Here is a 26,178-nt window from a genome sequence, read left to right as displayed (position 1 = left end):
GAGAAAATTTAGAGGGAATGTTTTCATTTAATAATGGGGAAACTGAGTCCCTAAAAGGTGGAGATCCCCTTCAGACAACTGCTCCCACAGATTAAGAGCTCCTGTTGAAATCCCATGGAGAAACCATTGCAATAAGTAGCAGTGGTTGACGATAGAGCCGGAAGTAAAACCCAGCTGGACTATGCCACTTTCTTTTCTACTGACCACTGGGTAATGATGGCTCTTATTACCCAAAGAATCCCCCACCCATCTGTTGCATTTCATGTTTCAGGATTGGTTAAAACCAGGAGGAACTCCACCTCCGGCAGAGACCCACTGTTTTGCATCTTCTTTTCGCCCTTGCCTTGCTCTACCTTCTGAGACATGTCGGCTGACTCACCCGCCATCTTGGTCAAGCTCTGACCCTCCACAGGACACTCAGGGCTGAGTTTCTCTAGACAGGGCAGACAGTCTGAAGGAAAAGTGCTGCTGAGATTGCTGCAGAGCAGATTTTGTGGCAGGACCTTGTCACCAGGGTCGTAAGGTTGACAGTAGGGTTGAAGCATCTGCCATCAAGGTCTTTCCAGGCTTTTCTTTCCCTCCAGAGACAGAGCCTTTGCTGGACAGTTGTCAGGCCCTTTGAAAAGCCGTGTAGGCCTTCCTCTGGAAGCAAAATACTCAAGGCCAAATAAAACACCCAAGCTGGTTTCTGAAAGAACCAGCCCTATTGCAGCAAGGACCTTGGCGCTGGGGACATGGAAGTTGTGTGAGACCGCATGGGTGGTTGGAAGCACTGAGTCATGAGGCAGGTTTCCGCAGCTCCCTCCAAGGAGAGCAGACTAGGCTGAGAGCATCCAGCCTCCAGTGTCATCCCGAGGCCTCGCCAGCTCCTGCCTCAGTCCTTTGGCCTAAGGTTCTTATGTCCTACATGACATTGCAATTACTGCCTCAGTTTACCTGGAAAGTCCTGTTGACTACTAGTCTAAACATAAGTGACCAATCATGTCACCACCCTCCATTCCATTTTTAATATGCCATTGGAATTACATAACAGGACGATACTTACAAACTGTCCCTCTGTCACATGCCACCAAAGGGAATCGGAGTGCTTGCTCATACCTTTTGGTTTTAACAACAGCTTCTGATGAATCCAGATTCCTGGAAATTTTCCAGGTTTATGTGCAAATCCACTGTGCATCACATGCTCAGCTGGTTCCTAGTTCAGGGATCTTTCTCAAGATTTCTTTGAATCCTGCATTTTTTTAAAATTTACATACTGAGAATATTGCCCAGAAATACAAACCCCAGTTTACTGTGCCAAGGGTGAATGCACTTGGAAAATGTTGGTGATAAGGCGTCTTATTGGGGAGTCTCCTTGCCTGACACGCTCACATTCTCAAACTCCCTCTACTTCTTGGAAATCCCTGGTCAGGTTGAATGAGTGCACAGCACCTCTGTGGTTGGTAAGGAAAACTCACAAAATGGAATTGACCATTAGGTTGGACATCTTTGTCACTGGTTTCCTAATAAATTTTCAGATACTGTCCAGATAATACTTGAGTATGTACTTGAAGACTGCACACTCTTAGCATTTTAGCTCTCTAGGGGGATGTGGGGCAAACACAGGGTCCTGAAAAGAAACACTCAGCACCGTAGAGGACAGTCAATGTGATCTCCTTCTTGTGGTTGGTTTATTAAAGCATAAAAATTATGCAAACATGAAGGGCTGTCTTCAGGGAAGACACACTTGACATTCTTACTCTTTATTGGTCCTAATGATATAAGATTTCTTAAAATAGTGTGGCCACTAAATGAGAAGTATAAATCTCTATCCTTCTTGTATCCCAATTTCCCTCAAGGAACTTCTTGCAAGCACTGTTTTATAGTCAAAGCTAATTTCTCCATAGCCAAAGGGTCACTGGGGAGAAATTTGTATTTAAAAATGTAGTCGTATAGATTAGAAGTCTTCAGAGAAACTATGATTCAGTGACATTCATAGAGAGAGAAACCAATAAAAACCAACTCATTCCTACAATGGCTAATCCTGTAAAGGGTGTCATAGGTCAAAATGATGAGTTGGAACTGATTTTAGTGTGTGTGTGCACATGTGTGTGTGCATGTACACACAAGTGGTCTCTATGATCTGATCCTAAGATTTGATATAAGTGGCCCTAGACATGATTAACCAACTATCATTTTTTATCCTTATGTGACTCGCAAATTTAGACACCACATAACTGGATGAAGACACATAGACCCAGAACCAAGAGCCTCGGGGAGCATCCAGGCAGCCGTAGCTGTGCCCAGCTCACCCTGGAGGGCAGTACCCATCGTTCCCCTTCACCGGTTTGGAGAAGCAATTCAGCTGATCAGCAAAGGCAGTGTGCCCAGACCCAAGAGAAGCAAAGTGGAGCTCCGGGAAGGAAGGGCCTCAGGACAGGTCACGAGGCAGACAGGGAGGAGGCCTCTGAAGTGCAGTTTGTGGGGACACTGCAGCCCCTGGGAGCAGGGCTGGAGGAGACCAGTTAGAAGAGTCCTAGTGTCCCAGGAGGCAGCAACAGAGCAGGAACAGAAGCAGCTCTCCCAGCCCCCTGGCTAAGAGTCTGGCCAGCTCCTCCTCCAGGACCAAGCATCATTAGTTACCGTGTGCTGTCAGGCCCAAGAGGGTGAGAACCCTTGCACGTGGTCTCTGCTGCACAGTGATGCGGTCGTTTCTATTCATTCTTTGCTGTCTTCCGTGCTCCCTGGCATAATAACCTGGCAGAGTGAGAGACTGGTGCTCAGTGAGCCTGTATGTCCCTTTTCTACTGCAGATTCTGGCTCTGAGATAACGCACCAGGGAAATACCATTACTTACAAAATGCTGTTTTTAGGGGAATATTTATGTCTGGGGGTACTATTAGAAACAAATGAATAACATGAAGACTTCTTAAGTGTGTTCAAGTCAATTTGACATTGTAGCATGATAATCATATAAAGTGAGTTCCTATGATACAGTATCAAAATATTTCATAGAACTTGCATCCCTGGCCTCATTTCTTTGGAGGCAGGGGTACTGGGGATTTAACTAGGGTCACTAGATCACTGAGCCACATCTCCAGCCCTATTTTGTATTTTATTTAGAGACAGGGTCTCACTGAGTTTCTCAGCGCCTCACTTTTGCTGAGGCTGGCTTTGAGCTCTCGATCCTCCTGCCTCAGCCTCCCAAGCCACTGGGATTACAAGTGTGTGCCACTGCACCCAGCCCTGGCCTCATTTCTACTGGACAAGAGGTGACAGGGTTGTGGAAGAGTGCATCTTTCAACCAGAGTTTTATGGAAATGTGGAAGAGTAACCTGGGTCCCTGGATGACCAAGAAACTGACCTGGGACTCCATGCTTTCCTGTCTTCCATTTCTCAGCACAGACATCCAAGGAGCCAATGAGACATTCGAGAAGAGGTATTCAGTCATTCTGCTGTCCTCAAGAGAGGACATCTGGCTGTTTCTGAAGCTGCTTTGATCAGCATCGTGAGCTCCGTGTGCATGTCTGAGGCTGCAAACGGCAAGTTCTCCCAAGCCTCCCGCATCCGGCACGTCCTGACCTTTGCATGTGGCGTGTCCTGATCGACGGGAGGCTTGTCTATCGCATTTACTTGTTGAGTGAATAAGAGAATGAGGAGATACTGTAGGGATTTTTCCAGCCTCAGTGAAGAATACTTAGATAAAAAAGAATGGCTACATATTAGATATTCTAATATGTAGAATGTTTTTATTTTTAAATTGTTTTATATTTTCATAATTTTTATATTTTTTAAAGCTTCTCACAAGCTTTAAAATGCTTAGGCTTTAAACAGTCTTCTTGTATTTTAAAACCATGATGTTGGGCAGTGTCCTCTCCTGATAGCACAGTTTGGGTCACGTCTGACTATTAGGAAGTCTTCAATTGATGGATATTCACGTAACTCAGAGAGCATGTGGCTTGCACATCCCCTGGACTCTCAAATACAGAAGAAAGCTTGGAGGGCATTGAGCAGATATCAAAAATGAGACCCTACAAGGTCAGGCCCCACATAATTCAGCTGCTCTGTGGAAATGCCAGGACCAGAGACTGCGTCTCAGCACGTCACTCACGGCAGCAGACCTGGCCATCCATTCCAGCCTCCATTGACTTCTTTTTCCTTTGCTTAAGAAGATATGGAAACTGATTTTTTGTTTTTAACATACCAGACCTTATACAAGTCACTGCATTTTTCTTCAAAATAAGCATCTTTGAAAATGATACTTTTATTCTTGGTGTTGTCATAGCACAAAACATCTCTGGGGCTGCTTTTGCGTCATCTTCAGAGAAAGGTTTTCTGTTGGAAAGGGAAGTCCACATTCTTGCTTAAAACAGCAGCACGCCGCTTCCAAGAGGGCATTTTGGAGGTGCTGAGGGGGCTTTGATTGTAACAGAGATGGCGCTGCCCCGCCAGGGTGACTGTGAGTCAGGGGCAAGCTGGTCCCATGTTTATAACAGGGTCCTCTTCTCCACGTGCCGCCCTGTGCCCTCCCAGCCCACCGCCCACGCCCTGGCGCTTGGCCTGGAGTGCCCCAGCCTCAGGGAAGGGACTCACAGGGGGGCCTCGCAGGCTGTTGGGAGGGGAGCCCTGGGATGCCCAGCTGACCGTGCCCATCCTTGGTCCTGCGGCCTCTACCTGATGGGGCCAAGGCAGGTGCTGGACTCCCTGGACCAGTCCTGGTGAGCGGTAGGCACCCTTGTCCCACAGGGTCAGTCCAGCACAACCAAGAGGTGCTGGGGATGTGGCTCAGTGACAAAGCACCCCTGGGTTCAATCCCCGGCACATAAAAGGAAAATAAGAAGTTGCATGAAAAGCCTCATCATTCAGGAGACCTTCATTAGGATGTTAGGATGAGGGGAGCTTAGATGCAGCACAGGCCTGGCCATAAAGTGATGGGCTGATTCACTCCACACCGCCCCCCAGTTCCGACCGTGCCTTTAGTTGGGAAGAGTATCTGTACAATGGCACACCTACCGCAAAAGCAAGGAAAATGTTCTCAAACAACTAAGAGCTGAAATGTGGAAACCCTTCTGTGGTTTGGATAAGAAGTATCCCCCAAGACTCCCTGTGGAGGGCTTGGTCCCCAGGCCGGTGCTCAGAGGTGGGGCCTTCAGGAAGGTGATCCAATCACGAGGGCTCTGACCTCACTAGCGGATTAATCCACTGATGGACCCATAATTGATAGTTTTACTGGGAGGTGGTAGACACTGAAGGAGGGAGTCCTAGTTGGAGGAAGTAGCTCATCACTCTGAAACCAGGAGCCAAAAGAAATCTTTCCTCCTTTAAATTGTTGTTCTCGCGTATTTTGTCACAGTGATGAAAAGCTGACTAACCCACAGATACTTTTGCATTTTCTAGATGATGATATAAATCACGTATGGACCTTATTTATTGGGGGACTGCCTGTTACTCTCCAACTGCACTCTGTGGACATCTCTAGTTCTACTGTGCAGTTTCTTTGCAGGTCCTCGCGTTCCTGTATTTTCATATGCATCCTCTGCTCCCCTTTGACTGTCGAAGGCTAAGACCCCAGAGCCTGTTCATGCACCAGCAGCTGAGTGCGTGCCTGCACCAGCCCTGGGACCTGCAGACAGGAGGCAGGTGCCACCGCCCACAGCCTCGTCCCCTGGCATGATCCTGAGAACCACTGTCAACACCACCCTTTCAGGCAAAGCCTGCTCACCACTTGAGATCTCATACTTCCAGTGACTTCTGCCCACTGTCTTGCCTAGTCCTCTGCCTTCTAGTGCCCCCTATCTCTTACACAGATGTTCCCTGAATATCTGCATACAGGACAATACCAGGGACCCAAACTGCTGCCAACGCCACGGAAATTCCCCAGCTCAGCTCCAGCAACACAAAGACCTTCCACACTTGAGCACACCTGAGAGTCCCTCACACGCCGTCCAGGGCCAGCTTCTGCGACCCAGGGGAGACAGGGTTGCTGGGAGAGCTCAGAACAAAAGGGACAGAACCACAATATAAATAAAAACACACAAGATGGCAAAGCATCATCTGCTCAGAAGAGGAAAGGCTAAAGGGGTCCCGGTGTAGTCAACAGGCAGGGCCTCGAGCCATCCTGGGAGGCTGTGCACGCAATGCGCATGTGCCTGTGTCCTGCCAACTGGGGACTGCTCCCTTCTTCAGGCTCCTGTTTGCTCACCTAGGGTCCATCTCCTTCCCCTCCTGCTCCTCCAGGCCAAGCACAGAGCAAGACCTTCAGAGCAGGCCTGTGACCTGCACCTGCCACAGGCCACATGCCACGTCACAGCCGGTGTCCACCAGTGAGCAGCAGGTCTGTGGCTTACCGTGCGAGCCATTCCAAACACAGGTAACACTCATTTTCCCTCTGGCTGAACTCGCCGTGAGGAGAGATGGGAAGTCTCCAAATAACAAAGCGTGGCATAACAAGAAAGTGTTAGTGGAAATACTCTGTAAAAGAGGCCTGCATCACAGCTAGCTCCATCACAGGTCCCTGGGACCCACCCACCCTACGCATGTCCCTCCGTCCGGGAGCAGGAATCACCCAAGTGAGAGAAGCTCAGCCTAGTGCTGGTCTCCCTGAGCAGCGTCATGAACTCCTACACGCGGGTTCCTGGCGCCTTTCTTCTGGCTGGTAAGCTGCTCCTACGCCAGGTGTGGCACTGCCTGCCAGCACAAAGTGAATAGGAACAGGGCCTCTGCCAGCGCCTTCCAGCCCAGCGGGAGAGGGTCCTGTGCACAGTTGATTGAAAGCAGAGGTGCGGGGAGAACAGAGAGGTGGGCCGCCGGTGGAGGTGACTGACTCCCGTAGGTGGGAGCCATCCCTGCCTGTTTGCAGCGGGCATGACTGCAGGAGAGGGTGCTAACTGTGGACACACTTCGAGGAGTCTGCTTTCTTCTCTCCCGGCACGTTCCTCTTGCTTTTCCTGCCTCTTGTCTGGGCACAGGCAAGCTGCAGGGTTGGCACACTGCCAACAGGTGGGGGCATGGAGGAAGCGGATCTTCATCCTTCCAGCTGATTCACCGTGTGCACGTAACTGATTCCAAAGGCAGCGACCCCGCAGCCAGTGGGTTGAGAATCAGAGCTGAGGATGACATGCTAGCCCACAGGCTCCATGCCCAGCACCCACGCTGCACATTAGCACGCATCAACTTCCAGTGCCACCGCAGGAAGGCAGGCCAGCAAGCCATGAATCACCCAGAGCTGTCAGGGCCGCAGCGCACTAGATGAATCTCCGGGCATGGTGTTCACACAACATTTGGCCTTGATTTATAATTCTCAACAGAGTTCGCCATTGCTGCAAAGGGTAATGAATTAGCAAGATGAAAGTTGGATTAAAAGTGCTTCTTCATCTAAATGTCTACGCCCAGCAAAAAGTTACAGCTGGACAAGGACCAACAGGAACAGAGAGGAAGCTCATCCATCTCCTCCCCTCATCGTTCATTCAGCTGGGGCCAGGAATATGCTAACCTGTGGGAATTAAATCGCCAAGACAAACGATGCTTCCCAATGACTTGAAAAATAACTGGCCTTGCAGAGTAACATGGTCGGAATGCTCCTGGGTAAGGGACATCCCGACAGCTTTTCCATAGCAGTTCTGCATACAAGTTACTAGATCAGCCGGTGGCCAGTTGCCATTGGGTACTGCACATCTGCCGTGAGGTTGAACTTCAGTGACAGTCAGAGCCCCCATGATCTGACTTGGCGCAAGACAAAGGGACTGTGTGCATTTTTTTAAGTGCCATAATTCATTTGAAAACCTAAAAAGTCTCCATAAAAGCAAAGACAGCCTAAGGATTTGAGCCTGAGATTTTTGCCTTGAACTTGACCTTACAGTGCAGGGCTCTTCTATTAGATGATAGAGCTGTTCTAAAGCAGCCCTGTCCAACACAGTAGCCACTAGCCTCATATGGACTTTGTTGAGCACTTGAAATGTGGCTAACACTAACAAGGAACTAAATTTTAATTTAATTTAATGTTAAGTTTTAATAGACACACACGTGTGTAATGGCTACCATTTAGCAGGTTATGACTCCTATTTTCAAATAGTATTGAATACATACACAGAAACTTAAAGATTAAAAGCATCTTTCTAAACACCTAATTATAACCCTTCTGCAATTAGTTACTGATATCAAAGCACCTCAGTTTTGTGGATTCCGGAATTGACTTTGCAGAATGAGTTTCCTTGTCTTTCTGATCTTGTTTCTGTCTTAAGTAAGTGTCAGTGGGGATTTTCACTTCCTTTGGTCTACGTTGGAAGCAGCTAAGCAGATGAAGCAGATGGAGAGCCGTTTTCTTTCATGACTCGGCTGACTCCTCACAGGCAGTACCAACATCAGCCTCTTTGATTCGGAGTTCTCTTTAACCCAAGGGTGAGAGCTACTGACAGGTCCTGACACTGGTGGCAAATGCCTCACTTTGCATCATCAGCAGGATCTATCTGCTGGTCGTTCATGGACCGACCCCCATATCCCTTCTAATCAACAGATCCTGTGCCTTAATAACATCTGTGATTCTCTCCAAACTGACTGAATTGCTGAAGACTCTGCTGAGCATTCGATGAAAGTAGACGGCTCTTCTCTCAAGACCTCTGGGGAGGCCGGAGGAGACTGGCGGGTGTTCGGTGGCTGACCAGTTTGAGAGCTACTCAGCCTGAGTGGTCTGGAGCATGATGTTTTGCATTTGGCAGGCGGTCAAGCTCATTAGCTGATTGGTTGCATAGTTGACGCAGGTGGTGGAAACATCCGATTCACGTAATTCACAAAAATAGCAGCTATCATGCTTTGCTACCAATTCCTCTGTCTCCTTGTTTAAAAAGATCCAGGATAAACACTCTTTCTGTTCAGTTTGGCCTTGGACGATGTTTAGAAAGATACTGCATGATTTCAAGTGATCAAAGCACTTTAGTGGTGCTTTTCAAAACTGGTCTGTGCCCAACACTGAATACCAGTCAGCTCACACCCAGAGTTTCAGGTGTTCCAAGGTCTTGTGGACCCTTAGCATGCTGTCAACATGAAGACCAAAGAAATCCAAACCTGGCAGGGTCCAGGGGCACATGCCTGTAATCCCAGTTGCTCAGGAGGCTGAGGCAGGGGATCCCGAGTTCAAAGCCAGTCTTAGCCACTCAGAGAGGACCTAAGCAACCTAGGGAGACCTTTTCACTAAATAAAATACAAAAATGGGCTGGGGATGTGGCTCAGTGTTTGAGGGCCCTGGGTTCAAACCCCAGTACCAAAAGAAAAAAGAAACCCAAAGCCATGCCACGTTTAAGAAAGCTATATGAGTAGTTTTGTTTTTAAGAGAGGCAACTAAAGCACACAGTCATGTTTACAGACAAAGGTTAAAGCATGTTACTAATAATTCTTCACCTGCTTTTGTCTGGACCCATGCACCCACCTTGCAGGTAATTAAATCAACAGCTACTCAATATGGATGGATTTTATGAATGAACATTATGAGAGAAGCCACGTCCCACTGCTTATGAGGACCAGCCTCCTCAGGTTGTATAGTAACCCACATGTGGTTAAAAATGTTTTCAAAATGTATAGATGCTGTTTATATTCAGAAATAAACCAGGAGCGAGGTTGAAGCGCTAGTTAGATCTAAAACCAGCATGAAAAGCAGCTGCGGTGGAAAGAACTCACTGTGCCCAGAGCCCGTCAGCAGTGCGTCCTGAGAGCACCAGTCAGACCACAGCATTCTTTTCCTTAGCATTAGAACTGGGGGAACTGGTGTTGGTGCCTGTGAACAAATGATGCTTTCAATTAAAGGCCAGAGAGGCGCTGTGAAACAGCTCCCGCGTCACGGCCGCAGGTCCGTCAGAGAAGGAGGGGTGGGATGCACTGAGCCACAGGCTGGGCACAGTCCCAGGTGGCACCTGCACCAACCGGGCTCTGCAGTACCCGGGAAGGGCAGCCACAGGCAGAAGGAGCCTGAGTGGCTGGAAAGCGGAGTGTGCGTCACTCTTCAATGCAGGTAGGAAGGAGTCACTGCATCTGGGGTGCGGTGCTTCCAGGAGCCGCTTCAGAGCCAGAAAAGGGAGATGTGACTGCTCCCGGCTCCCGAGCCTCCTGTCCTGTGAATGAGGAGTCCAGCGCTGAGCTGCCCCAGGGCTGCACCGCCCTCCTGGAGACGCGCGGCCCTCGGGCTGCGACTGCAGGGCCCTGCCACTGCGGGCCCACAGATGTGACAGGAACAATTCAGAAGAGGAAAAGTATCCGGTGCTCACAGTTTCAGAGGTCGGTCCACAGGCAGCCAACGCTCTGGGCCCGAGGCGAGGCACAGCATCGTGGTGGAACGCGGAGGAGGAAAGCAGCTAGGGGCAGGGCACCAGGAGGAAGTCGAAACCCTCAGCTGCCCACCGCCCCGCCACCACCCAGTGAACCCCCACCAGTGGATCAAGACACTGATTAGGGCAAGACTCTCACAACCCAACCTCTTCACCTCTAAGCATTCTTGCATTGTCTCACATGAGCTTTGGGGGACACTCAGTATCTAAACCATAACACTAAAATCGTTTTCTAAGCTAGCCGTGGAGGCACACACTGTAATCCCAGGAGCTTGGGAGGCTGAGGCAGGAGGATCTCAAGTTCAAGGCCAGCCTCAGCAACTGAGCAGGACCCTAAGCAACTTAGTGAGGCCCTGTCTCAAAATAAAAAATAAAAAGGGCTGGGGATGTGGCTCAGTGGTGAAGTGACCCCTGGGTTTGATCCTAGTACCAAAATAAATAAATAAATAAAGTGGTTCTCTATCCTGTCCATGCACAGCTCTTCCAGAAAGCCCTTGTTAGCATGTGGTACCCTTGCTTCTTACCTCAGAATCCCTCAGAGTTTCTCGTGGCCAGCGTCTGAAGCCTCCCCCTTCGTCTTCTTCCCTGCCTCTTAACCCCCTCTTAACCTGTCCTCACCGGGAGAGTTGGGAGGGTGAGGGAGGAAGAAGAGGATGTGAAGAAGAGCAGCCCCTGCTCTTGAGCTCCATCTCTCCAGCTTCTCCACAACCTGTGGGATGGTTGATGTCTACTCTACTCGCGTCGAAAAGTGAGTGCTCAGAGGGGTAAATAAACGTGTCCATCACTCACCTAGTAAGCTTTAGAACCTCTGTTCAATCCAGACCTGTCTCCAAAATTTGTACTTTTAATCATCACCTGGCTCCCTGCCTCTATTTAATTTTCCCCCATTCTAGGCTATTTGTTGAACTCTTATTCATCCTTCAAAACCCTGCCCATGATTTGCCACCTCTCCAAGGTCATCCCTGACTGTCAAAAGAGCATCTATCACTCATGCGGTGTTCCGAGCATGTTTTGAACAAGGTCACCTGTATCCTACCGCGCTCCCACTGTCCCATCAGCAGGGCTCTCTCCTGACTCTGCTGCTCCTAGAATTCCAGAGAGAAGGAACATGCCTTTCTTTGTTGTGTGCTCGACGACACTGCCCAGGGCACAGCAGGTGCTCAGTCACTGTTCATCCGAGCGGTTCCATTGTGCAGAGAACCGACTCCTAGGTCAAAAGTCTTCGGTTAGACTCTGACCTAGAGCTTAGCGAGTCATGTGGGTGACTGGCAGAGGCTGCTTACCTTCTTGGAGCCTCAGAAAACTTATTTGTGAAATCGGGGGGGGAGCATTCTAAATGACCCCCAGCACCTCAGATTCTAAGATTCCTGCTCTAACTCCCGGCGCTCAAAGAGGGTACAAGGGGAGCGCCGTCATACGCAGATGACATGAAACTTGGCCCCTGAGGAATCCCGCTGACCGAACTGCTGGTGGAGCTTGACCGTATTTGTTGGAGTGGGACACGAGCCACCTTATAAATAACCTACTTTATGAGTTTTTAATGTGCTCCTTATTAAATATGCATTGCTTTCCATGCTAAATTAGATGTCATTTAAAGCCGATGTTTCCTTTCCTAACTTTGGTTAAATGAGATAAGATTTCTGCTTATTTTAGTCAAGTGACAAAGTAGCACAAGACACTTGGGACACGGACTGATAGAGGAAAATGTCCCTTTACACTTAAAAAGCCAGAGGAGAGCAAAGAACCAGCTCAAGGAATAGAAGCAACAGAGGCCGTGGGAGGTTGGGGACCTGGCACCCCAACTGCCCGGGCCTGGCCCACAGACTCCTCAGTCCTGAACTCACACCGTCCGGCTGGTCCCACAGCTGGCCCTCCAGCCTGGACGAGAGGGTGCAGGGGACACATAGGCCGCCTGGCAGGCCCACTCCCCGTCTCCCTGCAGGGTCCTGCCCCGCCATCCCAGGGCAGCGGAGCAGGAGCTGGACTCTTGCTGAGTGGCCCTTGGCTCCCAGACCCTCAGTGGTCCAGAGGCTGCGGGAATCCAGTCGTTCAACCCGAGGACTCGCAGGCAGTCTCCGGGCAGGCTGCTGTCACCGAAGTGGAGGAGGAGGCGGGCAGCCGGGGGCTGTCACACCCACCGTGGGCTGAGGGCACCATGGTCCAGAGAGCAAGTCCAGAGATGCCCAGGGAGAACGCGGTCCTGCCCCGTGTGTTACATCCCAGGTTTCCACAGCTGGGTTGTGAGTGAGCTGAGCCAGTTGGTCTCCTTCATAATGGAGGCTGGTTTGAGTTGGTTTCTCTGTTACTTGAAAAAGCCAAAATTCTACCTGATAGAGATGCGTGTGCTCTTCAAGTTCATCTGTTAACACAGAAGCCTCCAGAATGAGTCTCTCTACAACCTTCGCCGCCACCCGTCAGGCTGGAATGTCATTACTTGTTGTTTGCTTTTTTTTCTTTGTTTAGATTTAAGCTAGCCCAAGGTATCTCTCTCTCTCTCTCTCTCTCACACACACATGCACACACATCTTGTTTTAAAGTTCTTTTTTGAGAATATGTATATTAAGGTCTTAAAATTTAAGGAACCTTGCCACAATTTTTAAAAAACCATTTGGATTGGTAAGCATACTCTTTATATGTTTTTATTTAAAAGGTGAACTTGGTTCAATACGAGAAATTTGATTAACATGGAACATTCCACAAACACACTCCAAGCAAATGGATTTGCTGAATAAAATGCAAAAAAATACATTTAAATGCACGTTTAAACCCTGGAAGGAGAGGCTCCAGGTGCGGAGGCGAAGGGCGAGGTGTGGTCAGGAGGGAGTGGACAGGTCAGCCTCACGAGAACACAGACCTCAGGAGGATCGTTTTCAGGAATTCAGCTTCTTAAACGTCATCGTCACCAGAACACCCTCGAGCTCTGGTTACCGTTGGGCCATCCAGGTCTTCAGCTGACTCTGCTTCCTGCACATTGGTAGGTGGGAGGGAATTGAGAGCTGCCACCCAGGGTGGCGCTCAGCGTTAGGCAGAGCAGAACCGCCCTCAAAGGTTCCCACGTGCCCGCGGGGATTTGCCTGCTCCGGTCCAGCGCATCCGTCGTGGAGTAGACGCTCTGCTCGGCCAGCGCGCACTCGGCACCCTGCGTCCCGGCGCCCCGGCCCTCCCCGCAGGCTGGGGGCATGCTCACCGCCCTCTTGGCTTCCACGCCGGCCACGCTCTGGTTCTCCCACCTTGCTCTCCCTTCAGGCCCTTGCTGGCTCCTCTCCTCCTCCGCCTCCCAGTGCTGGAGACCCGGGCGCAGCCCTGGCTCCTGCTCTTCTCTCCACGCTCTCGTGCTCATCCCAGGCACTACGTCTTCTCAGCAGCCCGATGACGCCGGGTCAATGTCCTGTCTCAGCTGTGAATCTCCAGCTCTTGTCCACGTGACATCTCCCCTCGGCTGCCTAGCAGGCCCTTGGCGCTCACAGGCCACCACCCTGAGCCCTGCACTTCCTCCAGGGCCTCTTCCTGCAGGCCACTGTAGCATTCGTGGCCAGTCGACTGCCCCAATTTGCCAGCCAAGAAACCTGGAGCGGCGCTTTATTATTCCTTTCATCTTATGCCACATCCGGTGTATTTCAAGTCTTCCCGACTTCCTCTTAAACAGAGCCGGAATCCAGCTCTCACCACCGCCATCTCCTCCCTGGTTCAGGCTATCGTCACCTCTTGGCCTGGATGATTACAGGAACTTCCTGGCCCTGCTTCTACTTTCCAACCTACTTTCCAGCTTGGTATCCAGATGAATCTGGAAAAAATAATTCCCACCATGTCACTCCCCTTTGAAGTGGGTTACAAAACCCTGCACGTCGGGACTGTGCCCCACAAGATCTGCCCCCGAGCCCCTGAGTCACCCCCAAGCTCTTGGACTGCCTTTCCCTGTTCAAGTGCCTTTAGGCACCTGGGCCAGGGCCATGCTGGAGCCTGCCGAGTGCTAGTTCATGGGGCCTCGGGCCACACGGCATCAGCTCCACCCCCAGGAGACTAAGGTGAGCCACACCGTCATCTTGTCTACACGGCTAAACCCCAGTAAAAACTCCGGGGACACAATGCTCAGGCGAGCTTCCCCGGAGGGCAGCACCCCACAGGTTCTGTCACCCGCTGCTGCGGGGAGAAGTAGCACCTGCCCAGAGGACTACCTGAAGAGACGGTTCCTCTGTGCTGAGGCTGCCTTCACTCTGACCTTCTTTCTGCAGTAGACCTCAAAGCCCGTCTAGTGCTCCTGGCACGGGGTGGCCTTGGGTTCCCTGGAGATGCAGGGCTCCCTGTGCCTCCTGAGGTCCTTCCCTGCTGCGCTGCCTTTCGTTCATTCTGCTGCTGCCATGAAGGCTCCCTGGGGGTCTGTCTTTGTGGACTGTCCTCTGTCCACAGTACGTCGGTCCCCCACACACCTCCACAGTGGCCTTTCTCAGCAGGGACTTCCCCAGCTACACTACAGAATCAGACGGCTCTCGGGCGCACACGCTCGCCCTGCCATGCTTGTGTTTCTGCGGGGCCTTGGCCCATTAGGTGTTGCATAGCCTGCTTACTTGCTTTGCTTCTGGTCTGCCTCCCCCCATTAGGATGAAATCCTCCAGGGAGCGGAGAGCATGTCCCGACTCGTCCTGCGTCCACTGTCACAACCCAGTGCTTGACACCAGGTGAGCAGCCGGGGCAGGGCTGATGAATGGAAGGATGTGTTTGTGTCTGTTGGGAAAGAAATATCTAGACAGTTCAGCAAAAAATAGACACTGTTCCAAAAGCAGAAAGGACTGGCTAGTGGTCACACAGAGGAGTTCATAAAGAGAATGTCACCCATGTATTATGCAATGGGCATTAGTAGATTCGGTCACATGAACCTGATTTTCCATGTCCTAAGAGAATTGTGTTAACAATTCAAATGAGACAGTCGTGAGGCAAACTGTTTAACCCAGATAGCAATCCAGAAACACAAGGTAGTGGACGTGGGTCTGAAACGGAAGGCACTGGGAGAGGTGCTGATTGTGAGGAAGGGGGGAAAGAAGACAGCTGGACCCACCCACTGCCGCTGAGCCTCACCCAGGGCACGCGCACCTGACCTCCCTGGAGCGGAGGGCAGACCCTCTCATTACCATTGCCCAGCCAAGTAGCCCTGATAACCTCTGCTGAGTCAAATGGGCAGGGTCTGCCAAGGAGGTACAGCGGGGGCAGACCCACGTGATCTGAGGTACCACTAAGAAAAATTTCTTAGCTGAGGGCCAGTGAGGAAAAGTCTGATCTACACCAAGAATGGAAAGATCTCATCAAGACCCACAGCCATTGACCACTGAGTGGAAAGAAAATTCTCCAGTATATTTACCATTTAATCTAGGATGACCAGGAGGCCCAGAATCACAGCAGGAGGCTGGCCCTCCTGTCTTGTCCCCATCTTTTGGGAGATGATAATGAGAAGATGACTCTTCTTACAATGAAAAGGAAATGAAGAATTATGAGAAGAAGAGCAAGCTTCAAGAGGACGAGCCAGTGGGCTGACAGACAAGGGGCAGCAGGAGAGCGGAGCTGGTGAGGGCCGGGCTGCAGCCCAGGGCTCTGTTCTGCAGGAGCGTCAGACATCAGGACATCCTCAGCTAGAACTCACTCAGGAGGCACCACGCGGGGTAGAAATAAGGAAGACACTGAGTGAAAGCCAGGAGTGTCTCCTGGTCAAGGTAAACCAGGACCCCACTATGGACAGGGATGCCACAGAGAACTTTCTGGAAGAAAGTATAGTGAGAAATTTGTATTGGTCAGTGTTCTCCAGAGAAACACAGGCAACAGGAGATAGACAGATGGGTGGGTAGTACGTAGGCGGATGGATAGTTTGGAGGACAGATACCAAGTGGAGATATAGGTACGTAAGTAGGTAGGTAGATGATAGGTGGCTAGGTAGATGGACCCAGAATGATGTTTAACCAAGTCTCTGGACCCCTCGTGGCCCAGTCAAGTTGACATATAAAATCAGTCACCACAAACTCAATAAAGTAGATGAGTGAAAAGAGAAAAATTTTAAAATACAATGAACCGTGACATTGGGTAAGTCAGGCTATGGCAACTTCTAAGCATCTTAAAGACTTCAAGAACTGTTTGCTAAGAGAACATGTGGCCCCCAAGTACCCCTATCTAGACACGGACCCGTTGATGCTTTTAGTAATGGAAGAAAGTTAGGAATAAGCGGTAGGGGGACTGTGGACGGAGCCGGGTGCGGGCGCTCCCCGTGCTTGGTACTCAGCACATCCTCTCCCAGTGAACCGCGAAGGCTTGCTTGTTATTTTCCTGCTTAATGATTCACCTATTCAGCAAATATTTATTGAGTTCCACATAGATGTCAGATCTGAGGACGTAGCAATTAGCCATATGGATGAGAGCCCTCCATCCTGCAATCTGCACTCCGGTGGGAGAGACAGAAAACACACCGTAAGCAGGAAGAGTGCTGCGCGCCGGGGGAATCAGGGCAGAGGAAGGAAGAGCTGATCGAGCGGCTCTTGCCAAGCAGCTACAGCGAGGCTGACCTTTTGGGGAACGAGGTACGAGGTGCCGCTCTCACATGCGGGGCAGCGGGGGAAGCAGCCGTAGCTTTTCCAAGGCCGCCACATGCACAGCCCTCATGTGCACACCTCATCTGCCGAGCTACAGAGCTCTGCCAAATTCCACGGGAGGGCAGACCTCTGACCCAGGGCGGGCCCTCCGGTGCTGAAGCTGCCGGTCGCACCCCGATCTGCAAGTCGCAGCCCCCACCTGGTTCTGCCTTGACCGTTAGGAGGAAATCAGGAAGGAAAAATGATTGGCCGCAACTGGGTCAAACCCCTTGTCTAGAGATATTCCATCTCCCCAGGACAGCCTGCGTCCTCCGCAGTGCCCACAGCGGACTCTCAGCTCGAATCCATGCTCTCCCGCCTGCTCCGGGCCCCGCTCACAACCTGCCCCCTGCCTTTGGTTGCTGCTCGGCCTCCTGGGGCCGCTCCCTGGCCTGGCTCACTGGTGGGCATCTGCCTGGGGGTGCTGCATGGCACCAAGGCGACCAAGTCTGTCGCCCTCCACCCTCTGCCTCCACACGGCTCACGTGACCCCAACATGTCACCACCAGCATCCTCCCCCTCGTGGACTCGCTGAGCAGGTGAACACATGTGGCCAGGTTGCCTGTGAGAGCCATCTTAACCGTGGAGCTGAAGTTCCAGATGAGACGCGGCGGGCCTCCCTGGGGAGCAGAGGCCAGGGCCCCTCGCAGGCAGCGACGTTACGCACTCCCACCAGAGACAGGGCTGCAGTTAGCCACAGTTCACCTCTGATCACTTCCCTCCCTGGACCAAAGCGCACCCTGCCTGAGCTGTGCCCACTGAAGAAGAGTAACGGACAAGACACCAGAACCAGCTCGTGATCCTGCTGAGCCCGACGAGGGCTGACAAACCCCGAGTGCGGGCTCAGGTGTGAGCGTAGCTGCCTGAAGCTGGCAGCTGTATTGGGAATACACGCAAGAACATCCTGACTCCTAGGAGACAGGAAGGGTCGCGGGCACACTGCGCGCGGCTTCCCCTCAAAGACTTGGAAAATAAACAGAGCAGCGGCTGCACCTTGGGAGAGCCCAAGGGAAAACCAAATGGGGCAGAAAGGTCACTACGTTTGAGGAAAAAGATTTCCTTTACATGAGTCCTGCTTCTCTCTGTAAGTTTGAAATTATTTTCAAATCAAAAGGTTCGGCTGTTTTGTTTTATTTTGTTTTAAAGAGCTGGCCCTAAGAACCAGAGCACCTGTTGAAAGCAGCCCTGCAGTCGCCAGAACTCCACCACTAGATTCCGCTCTTTCGACAGCATTCATTTTGAAGACACTCTGTTAAAAAGTACATCTCTGGATCCTTAGGGAGATGATAAGAGCAGGCAGAAGTTGCTGGATGGGAGGCCAAGGGGCGAGCCCTGGAGAAGTGGCCCAGGTAGCTGGCCATGCATAGCCAGTTCATAGGAAGGCCACCCCTAACCTGGCCATGAGGCAAATGAGCCAGGCCAGGCTCTGGGGACACCTTGGGTTTGAGCTGACCTTACACCAGGTCATGCAGACACCTCACTCTCCAGACTCTTTCCAATTCCCAATTTCTGGCATCTGCTCCTGATTAACTGTTGCCCTTCGCCTGCACCTGAGAAGGGGCAGAGGCACCAACAAATACCCGAGATGCCGCTTTTCTTTTCCCTTGGGTATGATTGGAGGTCTGTGGTGTGCTCGGCATGACCTGTGCTAGGAAGCATCTGGAAATTTACTCCATGAAACACTCAGCTGGGCTGGGTCCCAGTAACGTGTCTGCTGCATGATCTGGGCTTCTCAGAGCCAGGGAAACTTGCCTGCCGTACTTCTTGTTCCTTTTTCACTGTAGAAAATCCCCATTGTCACAATCAAGGGAGCTGGACACTCAGTCGGATTCTGGTCTGGGGTAGTCTGGACAGTCTCCTCTGGCTGCAGCCCAGGGACCAGGAAGCTCCCTTTCTTTATGAAATAGCGCCCCCCAGCGGTACGCGCTGCCCCTCAGGGAACTCGGGAATCTCTTGGGTAAAAACTTGTTTGGTCTGTGGTTGCTCCTTGGTCAGGAAAATCAGGTTTCAAAATGCTTATTGTTTTCAGATGAAACTGCTGTCAGTTTATGAAAACAGAGTTCGTGTGACCCCGTGTTGTTCTCCAGCTCTGAACTTCCAACTTTTAATTATGCTGCATGAGCAAAGTAACTTTTACCCAGGAAATCAAGTGGAAATTTTCAAAGCAGATTGAATTTCTGCCCCACAAATAAAAGTTCAAGCAGCATTCGTGCTTAAATCTGAAAGCATTTTCTGTCTAAACTGACCTTGTCAAAACATATCTGCTTTAGAACTTCTGCTCCATTTGACAGGAGGCACACACAGTTGCCGCTCTGAACAGGCCCTTGGCCCACCTTCCCGGCCCCCTGGTCAGGTTTTAAGCAGCCCCACGGTCCTGACCCGGTCCACCTCAGTCCAGCCACCTTCTTCCAGGGAGGCTGTTGTGGGAGAGACAGCCAGAGGGCTCAGAGAAAGTCAGCACAGGCCCTGTGACTGGCCAGACGAGTCGGCCTAGAGTAAGTCACGTGGGCACTTTCGTGCCCCCTCCTGCCCAGGGAGCGTTGCTTCTAGGCTCCCGTCCCCGCAGCCATGGCGTGGCTTCTTCTGGAGCAGGGCTGCACGTGCCAAGCCGTCTGGGGAAAGCGCGGGCCAGGAGAGCACCCTGCACTCGTGCTGGGAGGGGCCGCCCCCAGGGCAGGTGCCACTCGGCTCGGCCCCTCCACCCACCTGGGCTGCCTCAACAGCAGGAAGGACGACACCCCCAGGGGCGACCGTCAGCCTCGCGGTGTCATCGGTGAAGGAGGGCTTGCTGTTCTCATTTTATAGAGAGGGAAGCTAAACGGGGGACCGAGAAAGAAAGACGGAAGAGCCTGCTAGACATGGAGCCCTCGCTGGGACGGGCCGAGGGAGAGGAGTGTGAGCAAAGCGTCCCACTCATCTGCAGAGCCTTCACCTGGAGATCAGGGACGCTGTCACCTCCCAACATGCCGGCCCTCGTCTCTGAGGGGAGCCCTCGGCCAGGCCAGGGGCCGCTCCAGCTCCCTCCCTGGTCTCCACTTCCCTCCTCTGCACAGCGCTGGCCCCAGGCCTCCCTGGTCCAGCCTGGAAGTCCTTCCCGCCGGTTGGGTCTGAGGTCAGGCTGGCCTGCGTCCCGACTCCTTGGTCATCCAGGAACTGAGACGGTGCAGGTGCCCTCTGCGGGCTCACGTCCATCGTCACAGAAGCCCCTGACCCTGCCGTCCCCGTCCAGGAGGCTCTCAGCCAGGACAGGCCACTCGGAGAGGGGCTGCAGGGTAGGAGCTTCAGCCCTTGTTATGTCAAATATTTCTACTCTAGACACACTGGAGCCACGGAAATACGGAGGTTCCTGAAAGATGCCACCTAGGCCGCAGTTGAGCCCAGACTTCCGCCAGGTTAAATCGTAGCCCAGGTGTGAGGTGAAAAGAAAGGAAAATGACACTTCCTCAGTGGGTCTCACGGATTGTTCCCATGGGAGAGTGAAGGGATTCATCAAAGCAGACGGCCAGAGGGCAGGGGTGTGCTCAGGGGAATGCAAGCTTTGATTTGTGGGTGTTTTATTTTCCGCTCCCCTCTTTAGGTAGATCACAGCTTTCTTTTCACTCTAAAGATGGTTAGGGGACAGATTCCCAGGACTGGGTGGAAAGGAGGCTGGAGCAGGGCACTTAGCCCGCCCCCTGCAGGCGAGAGCTCAGCGCCCTCACACTGACGTCATGTCGCCCTTACCTCACCCTTGCAATGCTAGCTGAGTCAGGCCCATTTCACAGCCAAGGAAGCTGAGCCTCTGCAAGGCTGTATAACCTGACCCTAACCCTAGGATACAGGAGAAATCAGGGACTGCAGCACCGGAGGTGGGTAGCGTGCTACTGGCAGCCGAGCCAGGGAAACGTCCTGAATCCTGGCTGGCTGGATTTGGTCACCCACCCACATAAGAAATAAGTAAGTGATATAAAAAGAAAAAATAAAATTAACATGGTTTGGCCCAAACTGGGGAGAAGCAGCCAATCTTCAATAGTCCTATAGAAGTGGTTACAATTCACAGAAATGAAAGCCAGGAGATGTAGATTTAACCGTGTTGGGCTGCCAGGACATGTCACGATTCCTGTCCTCAGCCCCGCTGGCACCAGCTGGACTCGGGGAACAGTTTCTCAGCATCCATTGCGATGGAGAAAATAGCAACCAGGAGGGAGTGGGGCATTTTAGGGCTCTTCATTTCCAAGGGGCTGTTAGGAAAGCAAGTTCCTAGTTACTTTGGGTGTCCTTCTTCTCCCCAACTCCTGACCAGATGCACCTCAGGGTAGCAGCACACAGGCCCTGAGCACGATCTGTGCAAAAGCAGGGCAGGATCACCAAGCACTGTGAGCTCCAGCCTCCTGGCTGGACGCCCGACGCTCGCCTTCAACCCCTGCGTGCAGCGGAGACTGGCAGTGCTGGATTCGCCCAGGCAGGGGGACGCGTGGGAGGAGCCTCGGCAGGGGGAAAGGCAAGCGGAGACTCAGTGGTTCTGGCAGGGGTGGAAGGTTGGGTGCAGAGCAGCAGGACTGAAGCCAATAACAGAGCCAAGGGACAAGAAGGGCGCCTGAGAGCAGAGCACAATGGCGCATGCGCCTGGGTCGGCAGCGGTCTCGGGAGGCTGTGCGCATGTGTGCACGTGTCCGCGCGTGTGTGCACGTGCAAGGATGCGAATGTGGTGGGTGCAGGGGCCAGGCGGTTGCAGTGGGGGCTAGGGGCTGGTGAGCTGGAGATTAGCTTGGAGTGTGGACAGAGCTTGCACTGGACCCAAGGGACAGGGGCTCAAGGCCCAACCCCACTGCTAGTTGGAAAGGAGACCCCGGAGTAGTGGCCCAACATTGCTGAGTCTTGATTTCTTTCAAGCACAGATTATCGCTGAGGCCTGTCCCCTGTGGATAATCCCCCCTCTCCTTTTCTTCTTTGATGTCCCTCTCAGCTCAAGAGGACAGAAAAACTGATCCTCCGCTGGCAAATGATGCAGTTTTCTGTTTTGTTATTTTCAGCTGTTTTATTCCATGAACCCAGGCAGGCCCTGGCGCTGCCAAAATAATAATAATAATAATAGTAGTAATAATAGCAGAGAAATGCGACTCATTCTTAGGGGCTTGTAAAGCATAAACCATCCCCAGCTGGCGGTGTGGCTTCGTTCAAGCTCGCCTCCTTTCTTGCTCCCTGCACGCTCCAGCCTTGGTGACACTATCGGGTGTGACGACACCTAGAGGACCCCGGGGGGAAGGGCCCCAGGGTCTCTCGTCTATGCTAGCCTGAGGGATGTTGCTGTGGGGCCCTCTCACTTCCCACAGGGGAACCGCAGGCGGATCTGCAGCTCGGGAGAGTGGACCACTCTCAGCACTGGCTCCCCTACCTGGAGGATGGGTGACGTGGCTGACACGCCCCTCACCACCACCCCTCCATTTGGTGCTGGGAAGTGCAGAGCCAAGCCCAGGCTCACCTCCTGCAGCCACGCTGGCCTGTCCACGGGGCACCCGCGCCTGCAGGGTGAGGCTCTGCTGCTGCTTTTTGTCTTTCATGTCCCCATTTTTTTCTTCATCTTTTACATTGAATTTTCCCTTTCTGAATCATGTGCATCCATGCTCCTTAAACGCCTCTGGAAATGAAAAGGTTTTAAGATCGAACACAAATATCATGCACAACCAAAGGCTTTGTTCCAGACCAGGAGCCAGCCCACCACCTGTCAGCTGAGTCCTGCCTGCCATCTTTTTATGGCCCAGAGAAAGCTGTTTGCAGCCTTCAGTGGCTTGGGGCGGGGGGAGGCCTGTGATATGGGAGTACTGCCTGGCATTCAGTGCGAGTGTCTACAGTCACATTGAAACACAGCCACACCCACCCACTCGCCCGTGGTCAACCGCTACGACCCCTGCTACAGCAGGAGGGTCAGCAGCTCTGCCTCAGGCTGGCATGGCCCCCAAGCCTGAAGTGTTCACTCTCCAGCTGTTTACAGGTCAAGTTTGCAGACCCTTGGATCAGAACTTCATTTTGCATTTGTTAGTTAGTGTTCCTTCTGCCAACGTGACACTAGAAAATCTCCGCCAAGTTAAGTCTTTGCTGCATCCTCGCTTAGTCTAGGATGTTTTTGTACATTGATAAAACCACCCCTCAGTATATTCAACCTTGACTCAGGTGCATGTTATGGTCTGGCTTGGAATCAGTGCCATGTAAGAGCCTCTTAGAACTGACTGTCAGACCCTCGTGGGTGACTGACTACCTTACAGTTCATAGTCACTAATGAAACAAATTTTAAGACTCCTATTTTTGCTGAGGAGTCTGAGCCAGCAGAAGGAGCTACGTACGTACCCACTTGGCATGCTACACAAATCCCAAACCATTTCCCCCAGATTTCTTTCAGTCCACACGTGTGTTTGCACATTTGCTGATCTGTTCCCCTCTTCTGGTCAACCTTAGTTAGAAATAAACCAAGTCTCCATGGAAACACAACATAATGCTCTCACAGATGATCGAGGGCCCCAGCAGCTGGTACAGGCTGAAGGCTGCAATGGCATTTGACCAAATTAGGAAGAGAAACAGCTCCCTGGCTCCTCCAGACCCTGAATCCTAAAACTCAGCTTGGAAACCAACGTGGTGTGGATCACAGCGATTGCTTTACTCTTTATTTTTCTTCTGGGCATAATCTCTTATCAATGTATGTTTTGGGTAAGGGACTTTCATCTCCCCCCACGCTTAGACAGACACTACCAAATAAGTGGAAAGAGCCTGCACTTAGTGAGCACCCACTGTGTTTGGCCGTTTATGAGTCACGTCTGGACCAATGTGATGGTCCTAAAACTGGCAGGGCTGGGACTTGAACTCTGGTCTGCTTAATTCCAAAATTATTCTCTTTCCCCAACAGGTGAAATAATATACTTTAAATATGAAGAACACAGAAAAAATAAGAGGTCCCGTGACACAGCTTATCCCTTTTTCCTGGGGTGAAGTCAGGATAAAGTAGAATGCGAAGGTCTGCTCATCCGGGAGCCTCCGGGAGCAGGCCCGGCCTCCCCAGGCTTCATGAGGCGTTTTCCCAGATCTGTACTCTCAGCCGAGGGGAGTGTTCGGCCACAGAGGCAGCTGGGGAGCAGTTGAAGGCCAATGGCCCCTCGGGCAGATGGGCTCCTCTCTGGCGGGTGGGCTCCAGGCCCGCCTTCCACAGAGGCTGCTTTGATTTTTCTTGTTTTAGGAACGTGTTCCTCTGCTTCATAACCCTTCAGGAAGCACTGTCCTAGAGTACATTTATGTCTGAACACAGCACAAGATGTGGCAGCAATATTAGAACCAGGACTTCTGGGGGGGCCTGCCCTCTGCAGGTTCACGAGAAGCTCAAGCTGACACCCGCCTCCTATGGCAAAGACATGGAGATGGATTGATTTTTAAAGGAAGCAGTCCATCCTCCCCTTCTTCTGACCTCCACCATCACTAGGACCTCGGAGGGCCAGGAGGTGGGGAGGGGAGGGGGAGCGGGCAGCACCTGCTCCCGCCAAGCCCGAGTCCCTGGAGAGGTGGCGAGACCCTCCAGGCTCCCTTCTGAGGCATGATGGGATGGCTGTCCTTCACTCCCTGTGAACTGCAGGAGTCCACCCCTCTTCTGTGCGAGCCCTTATTACATAAAGAGTCTGTGTGAAATACTTCACTCTCCAGAGAGGAGCCATATCATTGCGAATTACTTTATTAATAAAATTAGCCAATAAATTAGAGCAGTAGCTACTGTGCTGAAATAGACTTCAAGATTATGAGAAGAACTCAGTGGGGACATCTTGTACACCAGAAATAATCTCACCCTGAGAAGCAGAAGGCCCGACTTTCGCTAGGACAACCACTTTTACAACTACTAACTGCTTTTCCTGTTCCGAGGGCCCTATTCTTCTCATTGGTGTTTGTTTACTCAACTGCCAGGATGTTTATTAAAACCCTGGGTGTTGGCCACGTGCCTGGCACACACCTGTAATCCCAGCAAGTCAGGAGGCTGAGGCAGGAGGATCATGAGTTCAAAGCCAGCCTCGGTAACTTAAAGAGGCCCTAGGCAACTTAACAAGACCCTGTCTCAAAATAAAATATAAAAAGGGCTGCGAACACCTTTTGGCAGTTAAGCCCCTCTGGGTTCAACCCCCGGTACCCCGTCCCAAAATAAAAATAAAAATAAACAAAACCCTGGGCTCCAGTCAAGGAAGCCTTTGCTGCTGGGTGACTTAGCTAAACACAGCATAGCTCACAGAACATTTGAACATTAATTGCTCTGAAAAAGAATGATATTTTGCATCTCAGAGCAATTTATAAAGACTACACGTCTAACCCCATACCGGGAAAACATGTCTCCCTTTCATTAATCTTTCATAGAATAAATAATGATCTTGAGATTCTAGCACACAACCAGTAATTTTTCTTGGGCTACATTGATAAAAAGTCCTGTCATTTCAAGAAGCACTTGAACTACTTTATTAGCCAGCAGCCCACACCACGTGATTCAGGGTTAGAGAAAAATAACAGATTTTAAGCCCAAGCAGCAGTAGAAAGCAATTCTACTCAACCTACAAATTGCCTGGAGAAGAATGAGTCCCTATTCATCATTTCGACCTGCTAAGTCACCCACCTGTTCAGCCACCCTTATTTCTACCTGCAGCACTTGGTTGGGACCTTCCACAGGTGAGCCCACCTGTCTCTTTGAGCAAAGAGGATAAGTCAAAGCTCAAAAAGTAGGCATGGCACTAAGAGGGCTCACCACCTTTATTTGCCTTTTCTCTATAACGTTGCGTTTTGCCGTTTCAAACCTTATTTCTTTAGTAGCAATGACCTTTGGCCGGCGCCATGTCCTGGCAGGTGACACCGCGATGGACAGTACCTGTACGCCATGCCCGTCTGCGCCCTGGTGGTCTCCTGCAGCGAGATGCCGTGGACGCGTAAGAACTTCTCCAGGTATCTCCGTTCTGCCGCTCCACTCGGCCGAACGGGCCAGCGGGCTGCCTGGGGCTGAGTCTTGGTCACTGTCAGATGCCGTCTGCACTTGAGGGCGGATTCGCTGGACTTGGGCAGACCCAGCTTGGGGCTGGGGATGTCTGCACAGGCAGGTTTGTACAGATGCATGTCTCCAGACCCCAGGAGGCAAAGCGCTGGGGCTGGCCAGGGCTGGCCGGGGTGGCTGGCTCTGGGGTGTCCCTAAAAGGGATCCCTTACTGTTGTCTTGCACACAGGCAGGTCCCTCAGGCCCCAGCAGAGCTGTCCGTTACACATCTCTGCCAAGACCTGGGCACAAAGGAGGC

At 51.6% G+C, this 26,178-nt stretch overlaps 1 protein-coding gene across 2 annotated transcripts in view; it reads right to left on the bottom strand.

The window, feature by feature from the left end:
* Kcnab1 (potassium voltage-gated channel subfamily A regulatory beta subunit 1) overlaps positions 1-26,178 on the bottom strand; it is a 332,151-nt gene that overhangs the window by 289,790 nt on the left and 16,183 nt on the right. Inside the window, exon 1 of one of the 2 annotated variants that reach the window (XM_047564423.1) lies at positions 25,761-26,175. The exons of the other annotated variant lie outside the window; for it this stretch is intronic. Coding sequence (XP_047420379.1) covers positions 25,761-26,002 — 242 coding nt within the window. The 5' untranslated portion in view covers positions 26,003-26,175. Of the gene's footprint in view, positions 1-25,760; positions 26,176-26,178 lie in introns of those variants that run through there. 2 annotated transcript variants of the gene reach the window in all.

Source organism: Sciurus carolinensis, chromosome 9 (genome assembly GCF_902686445.1).
Source record: "Sciurus carolinensis chromosome 9, mSciCar1.2, whole genome shotgun sequence".
NCBI lineage: Eukaryota > Metazoa > Chordata > Mammalia > Rodentia > Sciuridae > Sciurus > Sciurus carolinensis.
Note: the sequence above shows the minus strand (reverse complement) of the source record. Positions and strands in the feature narration are given on the sequence as shown.